The 12122-nt window shown below is 38.8% G+C and overlaps 1 protein-coding gene across 1 annotated transcript in view; it reads right to left on the bottom strand.

Annotated features, from left to right (window-relative positions):
• The window catches only part of PTPRO (protein tyrosine phosphatase receptor type O), a 154707-nt gene that overhangs the window by 63505 nt on the left and 79080 nt on the right, over window positions 1-12122 (bottom strand). Inside the window, exon 2 of the mRNA XM_085216780.1 lies at window positions 3817-4090. Coding sequence (XP_085072906.1) covers window positions 3817-4090 — 274 coding nt within the window. The remainder of the gene's footprint in view (window positions 1-3816; window positions 4091-12122) is intronic.

Raw genomic sequence — 12122 nt, 5'->3', positions numbered from 1 at the left:
TTATGTAAGGAATCATTGGCTTTTGAAACAATGAGATATTCACCAATGAAAACTCCTAATCACAAGCTAAAATAAAAGTCAGGCAGAGCTCTTCTTAATTACCCTCACACATCCTGATTTCTCCAAATCCTGCAAGAGATTTCTTTTTCTACAGCACAAAACAGCCTTGCAGTGTACTGTTTTCCCCATTTCTTTACAAGTATTTTTTTTATCCCAACAATAACATTTCAGTGAAAAACAACAACAACAACAAAACAACTATATAATTATGAGTCACCCCAGAAAGAAAATGCAGGATGACTGAGAATTTTAAGCACTGATTTTTGGATATGAATCCATATTCTTTTCTTCTCTCATAAACTCATTTAAAAACTATTATTAAGGAACTTTACCTCTTGCAAGTTCTCCCCCCCTCCCCTCCAAGTATTTCAAAACATTAAAGTAGTGAGGTAAATTCTGGAGTCACTTCAATCTTGTGGTCATCCCCCAACTCCAGTATCAGTAGAAGAAAGCAGAATGAAAATAGTCATTAGATACCAGAATGACTTCTAAACTTGTCCAGACTGAAAACTGGAAGGATGGTCATACATTGTGCACAACACAACTGCTCACACAGGAAACTGGCCAGGGTGGCAACATGCTTATCATTAACAGTAAGTGCTGAAGGTGTCACTTCACCATTTTCTCCCTCAAGTGCAGTACCAAGCCCAGTGTGCAGAACACAGCTTTGCTATAGAATCACCAGAACAAGTGCTCTTCTGTGCTTAGACTTTATTTTACAAGTTTCCTGACTAGGACTTGAATGTGCCCTAATCATCTTATGTTTCTAAAAGTCCCAGCTCAGGAAGAAACGTGAGGATGTGTCTGTGCTCAAGCTGACAATATTCTGAGAAGAAGTAACCAAGCAAATAGGTCATACTTTGCATTACAACAATCTGGCATACAGAATCTAAACAAATATATCCCACAGTTTGTGGTATTTTGATTAACCTGAGAAATCTCTGAAATTATTTCTGTCAAAGTCAAGAAGAAAATGAACTCTTCTGTTTAGTACAGAAGGCTTAAGTTCATGACAGAACCTTCAAATAATAGCATTTATACGTGCATATATATACTTACATAATTTTATACATTTCCATTTTATATATAAATGTAAATATACGTGCAAAATATTAACAGATTTACAAATATAATTATAAATACATACATATATAAACTGTGTATTTTGTTAGCTTTGACATTATCTTTCTCTTGACAAATCACTTCTCTCCCATACACAGGGAGGGATAAAACAAAAACCTCCCCCGACTCAAGTGGGATGAAGTTTCAACTTGCAAAGACATACACATTTTTCTTGCCTATAAGCTGAGAGGAATCACATTACTGAGGGATGTGAACAGGAAAAAGCAAAGGTCATCAAGAAAGACCATCAGAAAGCAAAGTTCTTTTGTGACTGAATTTATAAGTAGGTAATCTCTTTAAAGGACTTAGTTATCAATTTGAGATGCACAATTTGACTATACACTGCTGTGTATGATGTTCAGGTCTCCAGCACGTGGCCAAGCTGAAAGACACCATCTCAGTGCACTGAACCCTCCTCAGATGTCTGGAGAGCCCAGAGAATTATTGTGAAATATTGAAGTATATCTTTGGGAATTACCACACTGGCATCACTGAGTATCCTACTTGATTTATCTTGTGACATACTAATGAATAGGGCCAATCTACACTGGCAAAGCTCTCCTGACACTGATGAAATTAGAACAGGAATTAATTTTGTCCTGGGTGCTATTCACAGTGTACATTTACTCAGGTGTAAGATATTGATAAAATAAATTAGATGGTTACATCTCTCTACAGAGTTAAAAAACTAAGGGAGTTAAAGAAGTAGAAAGAGTATACAGCATGAAGAAAAATACGAATATATCATCATTATTATCTGCCAAAAATTCAAGTTAATTGTCAGAAAAAAATAATGTAAAATGGGCAGTTGGGCAATGCTTTTTTTTTTTTTTTTTAAAGTTTTAAAAAAGGAAAAACAACTATTTCCTAGTGAAGTTTTTAGGAATCTAGTTATTACTAGAGTTTAAAGAAATCTTCTCAAAAGAACTGTATGGAAATAACATGAACTTCTAATTCAGAATTTACTTTCATTCCTGCACCTTTGTATTTGAAAAGATGAGCTAAGCATTAACCTGCCTAAAAGACAATACTAGAAAGAATGTTGGGTCCTTTGCACTGTGAAGGAGATCTATGCCATCCCTATAGCGCTTAGTATAACACCCTTCAATGCTGCATACCGAAATGCCCTTTCTTTTCAGAAACATGGTTGTCTTTTGTTGAGACAAACAAAAAGCTTAAGAAATGTGACAAAAAGGAAACAGTACATCAGCTCCTCAAGCAGCGCTGGCCCACTGCCAAAATCACTGGTCCTTCCAAGGTCTGGGTGAGCAGCAGAGGCCGCAGCAGGAAACCCTGGGAAGCTGCCAGACCATCCGCATAAGACAGGTGGTGAAAAGGGGTGGGGTGGGCTCCTTTCCATTGGGAAGGGCACCACTGAGCCTTGGAGGAGTGAGAGTGACGTGGGCTATGCTCGTTGGAGCTGGCAGACACACACTTGTTCAGGAATGACTCCTGGAAATCCTGTGAGCCAGAGTCTGAGTCTGGGATGGGCTGTGATAGGCTGAAAGACACTAGTTCCCTTCTTCCTTCAGAGATTCCCTGCACAGGGGTGCCATTCTCCATCTGCCATTCTGACTCACACCTGACCCTGCTACCAGTGACCTTGTGGGCTCTGGAAATCAAGAAGCAATTAGCCTTGCTGCATGACTGCAAGAGCAGTGTTCTAAAACCACTGAAACACTTGGTGAGGAATCTGTTCAGTTATGTTTGTCAGATAATACTTACAACAAATAAAGAAAAATAAAATAGGAAATTGGGTTAGAATTATTACTTCGGCTGCAAAGCTATAACAGATTAAAAAAAAAAATAAAGGATATCCAGATGGCCTATGAAGCCTTAAATATTCCACTGCACATAAATATGCCTAATGAGAGGCTTGCTCTACCACGTTATATTTTTCCTGCGGGAATCTTCATGGCTCTTCTCATTAATGCACAACTTGAGCACAGAAGGGAGGATGAAGACTATGGACAGTACAAATTCTGGAGATATGTTAGGAATTGCACTGGTGCTTTGCATGGTTACAGAGAAAACCAAATCATGCCTCTCCTCAAGATCACCTAGTGGTATTAAGAAGGAGATGATGGTGACTCCAGCACATAGAAATCTTCAGCTGTAATGGCAGAAACATATGCTCTTGGTGACTAGTGTCTGCTTTACAGATTTAGTACTGCTTCAATACATCAGCAACCCAAGAACACTGTCATGGCACCTGAAGCAAGATATACCTCACCATACAACAGGAATGTTTACACTGAAACACAAGTCAACACTTTTTGTGCTTTCCATTAGATTTTCAGAATTCCTTTTTCACAGGCTAGGATGACCACCTAGGGAAGAGCTTCATACATTCCCCTTATCCAGTTTTTTAAACCTCTCCATTTAATGTTTAAGAAAGGCCACCTGGGGAAACCCCACAGCTGTCTCCTTCTTCCTGCCCAGTGAATTTTCCTTCCAGCCTTCTCAACATATTTTCTTTATTGTTCTCACACAGGGATTCATCCCACACACAAGGAGGACTTAATAAAAATAAAAAATAATAATTAAAAAAGCAAACTTCTGAAGGAAAAAAAAACACCCATAAATACACACAAAGAGAAGAAACAAAAGAACAAAGAATAAGATGTTACTTACTGGTTAACACAGTGATTGATCTTGCTGACTTGGAAACCATATTTGAGTTCACTACCAACAGAGTTACTATGTAATACAGGCCATGGTATTTGGCATTAAAAATCACAGGGGCAGGTAAAGTGCTATTGAATTCTTCAAACTGGAAAAAGTAGTTCTTGGATTCTCCAGCTATCTTCACAACATATACAGAGGATGAGCTCACCACATCAGATGCTTCCAGAGAGACAATGATACAATTGTCTTCTCGGACAGTAACTTGGAAAGGTTCTGCATTCTAGAAGAAAAAAAAAAACAAAAAAAATTTGTTGAAGTAAAACTTATTATTTAGTAAACCTTAAAGCCATTTGTACCTATTTCCTTTGGTATTCATAAGATGTTTGTACTATCTTTGTGATGAAGTAACATTTCTTATTCTACAAGACAGTTAACATCAAATTCTAGTGTTGGTTTGTTTTTGTTTTTTTTTTTCCATTATACATTTTTAAAAGCCCAAAACTAAAGAATTATTTTTAGCAAAGACTAAGCATTTCCAAATATGCCCTTTCCAGCAAGTACCATGTAATGAGCAGCTCTCAGCTCTATGTCCATGGCTTTGCTTGGTACTTTGCATTTCCTCATTTTCACTATTTCTTTTATTAGTACTAGTGAAAAAGGAATCATTTAACTTTTTCATACATCATGAGTATATTAAACCATTGCCAGTTGAAAACACTTTCCTTTCTATTAATTTCAAACCAGCTGTCAGCAAGAAGCACTTGATCTCTACAGGAATTTCAAAACAGATTCACAGCAATTAAGGAGAAGAAACAGTTCAAGCTCATATCAGAGTTGTCTTCTTGTTTTTTTAGGACACACTGGCGTTTAGAATCTTTTTTATTTTTAACTTCCAATAAAAACTGCAATATATTTTCAATTCTCAGCTCCACAGTATTTTTTCCTCCTACAATCTGAGAACTCTGTTTGGAGGGCAGGATGGGTCCATGACTAGTTTGCAGTTTATTCAACCAGTCAAATTGTTCTTGTACCAGAGACAGACACCTCATTCAGAAGGTAGCACCTTGTCTCCCTCAAATTTTGCTTAGTGAAGTTTTTTCCATAAGAATATATATAAATATTTTTTATTTATGTTGTGGGAGACAAGCTCCCTATCTGGAATTTACACTTACAATATTGCCAGCTCCTGGCATTTATTTAAATAAATAAATGCATACATAAATTCTGTTCTAGGATTATAGGTTTGAGAAGAAATAACCTAAGCAAATCCATTCATCTGGCCCCACATGAGAACAAGGTAACAAGCACAGAGTAAATTCAGCCCAAAAAGAGATAACCAGACTAATAGATTCAAGATTGAGAACTGGGGTAAGCCCAGGTATGCAGACAGACTGAGAGAAGAACTTAATGAGACCAGCCCTGTGGAGAAGGAACTGGGGGTTCTGGCAGATGGGAAGCTTGAAACAAACCAGCAGTGTGCAGTCCAGAAGGTCAGCAGTATATTGAGCTGCATCAAAAGAGGAATGGACAGCAGGGAGAGGAAAGTAATTGTTCCCCTCTACTCTGCCCTTGTGAGATCTCCCTTGTAGTACTGCATCCAGGTCTGCCATCTTTCACAGCTGGCAAAGCAATTGCTCTAAAGGGCTTAAAAAATTACAAAATTATGCAAAAGCTTACATGCGCTTTCCTTAACACTGGCTGAATTCAATAGGCTTACCCTTGAAAAGCTTAAAATATCACATTTCAAATGTTTGTATTTTGCCTAAATCCTGATTCAGCACTTGGATCTGTACAGCCCTAAATCTTTAACTGAGGATTATATTTAGAATAAAGAAAAGCAAATGAACAGGTAGTCTTCTTATCCTACTTCCTCCCCATTCTCTACTCAATAAGACAATGTCAACTTTTTTTTTAATGGGGAGACAGAAGGATTGATAGTAAATGGAGTTAAATTCAGATGATGACCAGTCATGAATGGTGTTCCCCAGGGGCTGGTATTGAAGCCCATTGTGTTTAATACCATTATTGGTATGATCTGGATGAAGGAATTGAGTGCACCGTCAGTAAGTTTGCAGATGACACTGTGTTAGGAGGAAATGTCTATCTGTCAGAGGGCAGAAAGGCACTCCAGAGGGATCTTGACAGGCTGGACTGATGGGCTGAAGCCAACTGTATGAGCTTTAACAAGATCAAGTGCCAGGTCCTGTACTTTGGTCACAACAAAACCCCATGTATTGCTAAAGTCTTGGGGTGGAGTGCCTGGAAAGATACACAGAGAAGGATCTGCTCTTGGCTGAACACGAGCCAGCAGTGTCCCCAGGTGGCCAAAAAGACCAATGGTATCCTGTCTTGTATCAGAAATAGTGTTACCAGTAGGAGCACGGAGGTGATTATTCCCCTGTACTCAGCACAGGTGAGGCTGCACCTTGAATACTGTGTTCAGTTTTGAGCCCATCACTAGGAGAAAGACATGGAGTGTATCTACTGAAGGGCAGTGAAGCTGATGGAGGATCTGGAGCACAAGTCATATGGGGAGCAGCTGAGGGAGCTGGAATTGTTCAGTCTGGAGAGGAGTTACTCAGTGGAGACCTTAGTGCTCTCTACAACTCCCTGAAAGGACGTTGTGGTGAGGTGAGGATTGGCATCTTTTCCCAGGTAACAGTGAGAGGATGAGAAAGTAGGCTGAAGTTGTGCCAGGGGAGGTTCAGGCTGGGTATTAGGAAAAATTTCTCCAAAAGAGTGGTGAGGTACTGAAACAGGTTGCCCAGGGAGGTGGTGAAGTCATCATCCCTGGAGGGTGCTCAAGAAACGTGTGGATGTGACATTGAGGGATGTGGTTATTTGGCACGGTGGTGATGGGTTGACAATTATACTAGAGGATCTTAGTGATCTTTTCCAACCTTAATGGTTCTGTGATGCACCCACAGCTTTCAGAGACGTGTTTTGCCACAGCACAGAAAGCATGGTTTTCTTCCAAGATCAATCAAGGAAAGACAGACCAAATTCAGATGTGATTATTATGTATTTAGGTCGAAGTACACTTGCAGTACTATAGAACCATGGAATGGTTTGGCTTGGAAGAGACTTTAAAGATCACCTAGCTCTTAACGTCCTGTCATGGGTAGGGACACCTTGCAGCAGCTCAGGCTGCTCAGGGCTCCATCAAAGATGGCCTTGAACGCCTCCAGGGATGCGGGATCCACAGCTTCTCTGAGCAGGCTGTCCCAGTGCCTCACCACCCTCTGAGTAACCTCCAGCAACTCCATATCTTTCCAGTGCTGGGGATCCCAGGCCTGTCCCTGGACACAGTACTGCAGATCTGGTCCCACAAGGGCACAACACAGGGGCAATCACCTCCCTTGCCCTGCTACCCATCCATCTTTTTGCACATCTCAGGATACAGTTGAATTCTAAGTGTGTGAGTGCACACTGCTAGCTTATGTTCACTTTTCCATCCACCAATACTCTGAAGTCATTCACTGTAGGACTGCACTCATCCCCTCATCCTGTTATAATCTCACAGAAGTCAGTGGGTTTTGAACTTCCATAGACTTGCACTTCAATGCTTCACTAGAGGAAAGAGAAGAGTTTAATCTCTAAAGACTCTAGTCTTCCCTTGGCTTTGCTGATGAATTGCATGACACTAACTCAGTTTGCCTAACTTGCCATGCAGAAACACACAAAAGAAACAAAAAAATTTATACATTTCAAAAACAGTTCTATGCAAGCTCCTTGTGCTTGGTAGCATTATAAATCATTTGTGATGTTAATCAAGTACAGCTGGAAATTAAGCACATAATTGCAGAGTTATAGACATTCCTAGGATATAATTAGATGCTTTCAGGCTGCTTATATGGATTGTGATTTTATATGTTGGTTCTTCCATGGGTGTTATTTTTACCACACTGGAGACTGCACACTTATTTTTCTGCTCACAATGTTTTTTTGAATTCACAGTGAGTTCCACTCAGCAGACGATCAGCTAACCCGCTTAAATAGCTCATGTGCAATTAGTATTACATGCCTGTGCTAGCTAAATACATAAAAACCTCACAGATATATGCTATTACTAGCTATGACAATACATGTCTGGGGAAAATAACTTGTTTTTGAGTCCTTTAGCACCTAAGTATGTTGGGACAACAAAATGATAGTCTCTCTCCTTTGTGTACCTGTCTCCACCTGCATAACTCATACCTCCCTCAAGTAGTACTCATTCTGTTCAGTGGTTACACGGCCCTCTTCCACACACCGGTGTGCGCCCAGGATCTTAATTTGCTGCATGCGTGGGACACATGGTAACTAGGAGACCTCTGCTGTAAATTATCCATTGGCTCACAAAGTAATTTTCATCCTTTCATTCCAGCTATGATTTTATACAAGCAAACAGCAGATAAGAGTTGAATACAAAGATACAGTAATTAACATGTCATAGGAGTAGATCACTTATCTCCTTTGGGATATGGATTTCACTTTGGCAGCATTTTAAAAATAATAGATCATTACAGTAATCTTTTTGTTCCTGTTGTACAAGTGAGGGTTACCAGGCAGCACTGTGGTTGTGATCTTGGGAAGAAGGCTAGGAACAAACCTGAGTATTTTTTGTAAGCAGCACTGGAAGTGACAAACATGCCCCACTTAACTAGAATGTAAAGTCAGTGTGTCTTAGGACTGACAGCATCAGTATGGTAAGTACACATTTCATTACTTCTGGTCAGCTACCTCCAGGATTTAATTTGCTGGTGTCACAGCTTGAACGGCTGCTTCATGCCTGTGGGGAAATTTGGCAGGGCTTGTGCATTCAGAACCAAATGATTAGCTCCAACTTCCTTCCTAGTTTATTATTACAAGCTTGTGCCACGTTAAAGCACTTAGGAAAAAAAGGGGGGAGGTAAATCCCACAATGCGATGCCTGTTCACAGTCATTTTCAGTGCAGGGATGAGTCATGCTAGTGGAATTTCTAGCCAATAACCAGGTCCCAATTAAAATGAAAAGGAGGGGAAGCAAGAAGACATACGACATGTCAAATAAACAATTTTCAAAGAGTAATAGGAAAATAAATGGTGTGCAGCAGACTCAGAGTCCTCTTTCTAGAAGTACATATCCTCAGTTTATTCCCCCATAACAGTCTGAGCATTTCATGAGGAAGAGTTGCAAAACAGCTATTATTTTTATGAACTTCAGCTTTTGAACGTCTCTCTGAAACACATTAGGACTTGATGAGGGGCCAGGACTTGATTATCAAAAGCGCAAGTAGTTAAATGTCCTGCTGACTTCAGGAGGAGCCATGGGTGCTCATCAACTCCAGAAAACTAAGCTTAAAGTACTGGCAAATCCATCATGTTGTCTAACACTAGGCAAGTAAAACTAAGGCCCCAAACAAATCTGTTTTTTGACAGCTCTTACAGAGCCATTTGTGAGGATCATGGATTTTTCAAAATAAGTATCTGAAATCCCAAAGCAGGAGTATGTCTTGAATCTATGAGGATTTCTATGGCCAAAAGTACCATTATGCTTATCTACCAATTAACATTGGTCAAAATTGACATAATTGCAAGTGTTACAAGATAGCATTTGCACTATATCCAGATCTCCTAGATAAAATACTGGCTAATTTTTGTGAGTGACTCTCTTGCACCCAGATATATTTTTTTTCCCACAGACAACATTGATAATTTTATTCTAGGTCATGTGACGATTCATTGTAGCCAAGATTTCTTTTATTTAATTGTATGCTCATAAGTGGAATGACCAAGAATCAAGATGACCTTTCCAGACAGACTACACATGGATTCGTATAAGATCTGAATTACTTTGGAATGTGCACTGACCAGTGAAGGAGTCTGTGCTCCAAACCCAGCACAATTCCTGTGTCCTCTCTCACTGGGCATGGTCAGTCCAAGACTTGATGCAAGAAGAGAGCTAAAATACAGACTTCAGGATCCTTGCCCACATTATGCTCTTGCAGTGCTACCTCCTTAGAAGGCACATAAGATATTCCATAAAATAAATAGTATTGAAAATCACACATAAAAGTCACGTCATTGTATTTCTGCACCAACCTCCTAGTGTATGCTGCATTAATGTCGTTATCCTCTGATGGTGACAAATGATACTGAACAGCAATTGCAATAAAAATGGTAAACTTTCATTTTATTCAGAAACGGCAATCTTATATCCAATAAATCTGCAATGCACTTGTAGGAAATTTATTGTTTCATTTGAGTTACTGTGCAGGGAACAGAGTTAAAATCTGCATATTTAAACTATTTCAGTCATTTGTTCTATTCTGTAAAATATAACTCACTCTGTATCTGCAGACTGTAGACACCAAAGGCTTGGGAGGGTCCCAGCCACCATCTGGCCTTTTGTAAATATGAAAAAAAGTGTTCCTGAAACTCCTTGCTGTTGCAATGACAGACTCTATTTTCAATCAGTTTAGTTATGTTTTGAAGTATGAGCTGAGCTTTCAGGTTCCCACTTTGCTTCTGTCAGTACTACATTGTCTACCCAGCTCATCCCAAAAACACACCTTTCTCAGTTTCACAGCTCCCCACCCACATGCTTCATGGGGTAAATATTTGTATTTTCTGCTAAATCTTACAACATCAAACCTTAGATTGTTCATGTTCAACAAACAATCTCCTTATTCCTGCTTCAAAGGTACTCAATAAAATGTTTAATGTGACTGAAACTTATAGAGTTTCACAAAAAGAAGCAAGCAGTTCCCATAGCTATTATCTGAGAAAGATGCTCTCTGAGCATACATAAGGATTGAGTGGAAATTGCCCCACAGTGAAACTTCTTTGGAGCCATTATCTATCATAATTAGGTCCTGTTGTTTTAATAAAAAAGGAAATGTCATTCTTAAAGCATCTGAGGAAGGAAGTAGGTTCTAAGGTTTTATCCTAATCCCAGAGCAGGCACAGATTTCACAACTATTAACTGCAAGAGGAAATGATTTTTTGAAATAGACTTCCCACTAGTGTATTTCAAAAGTATGAAAAAAAAATAAATTGGATAAGACTTGGTAAAAATAAGGATATTTATTCCTTGGATTTTTGCTATTATGTACACTTTTCCACATGTTGTGCAGAAAAGTTCCCTTAATACACTCTAGAATAAATAGTGCATGGAAGAAATGGAAAACCATAACTTCAAGATCCTTCATGCAAAAGAGAAGTATTTTAAGAAGTGAAAAGGAGCAGTTCTCAATAATTCATAATGTTTGATTTAGGTTAACACACCATTTTTGGCATTCTGCTCTATGAATAGTGTCCTCAGCACCATTGCTATTCTCAGTCTTAAAAAGCCAGCAGTAACACTCTGCTATTCATATTTTATAAATGAGCTTTACATTTCTTTTTTCAGAGAGAGAGAGTTTTAAAGGAACCATTATTTTTTTCTACCTCTGAGAACCTATGAAAAATACGAGGGCCTTTTTTCTCAGCTAGAATCAATATAGTACATATAGATCACCATGTTTTGTTACCATTCTAAAGTTAACTTTAGAGCCACCAAGAGGAAATGTTTCTTGACACTATCAACTACAATAGCATAAAATTAATGACAGAATACTAAATATGTGAAAAAAAATCTTTGCATTCAGTAATGATAATACTATTTATGTATCACCTTCTTAATGCATCAAATATTCAATAAATTATTTCAAAATATATACTTCTATCCCATCTTTTCAGCACATGCTAGAGAATGCAAAACTCAGACACAGTGATCCAGAGGCTCTGATGCTGACCAAGTTCAAAACCAGGTTAGGATTTCATGGATAGAATTTATCTTCGTTCTACATCTTGACTGCCTGTATTCACCTCAGATATGATCAGAAACCACACTACGGCAGTTACCATAGTTTGATTTCTCTCCATTATTAGTTTCTCTGTAGTACCAAATTTATGTATAAAGAGGACAACTGTCCTGAAGAAAAATGTGAATTGCCTCATCATCTATCCACTCAGACCTTCATGGAGCCTCTGCAATTAAATTTTAGCCACTCCTTGTGGATGTATCCAAACACATATAGATGCCAGATTAACCATATGCTTTAGCTAAAATGCATCTTCTCTCTTGAGCCTCTTTGTAGATAATAGAAAAAAAAATGGGCACGGGAAATATAATTAGGATGCCCCAGTAATTCCCTTGGCTCTGCCACTCTGGTCTTTGTAATGACCGTCTCCAGTCAACATTTATTTTCTGTCTCTGGGTTAACAGTTAAAGCAAATTTGCACCTTCAAAAGCATGAAATGAGCAGAATTGTATTTAATCCAGATAGGAGGACAATGTCATGTTAGGG

This window comes from Meleagris gallopavo, chromosome 1 (genome assembly GCF_905368555.1).
Source record: "Meleagris gallopavo chromosome 1, MGAL_WU_HG_1.1, whole genome shotgun sequence".
NCBI lineage: Eukaryota > Metazoa > Chordata > Aves > Galliformes > Phasianidae > Meleagris > Meleagris gallopavo.
Note: the sequence above shows the minus strand (reverse complement) of the source record. Positions and strands in the feature narration are given on the sequence as shown.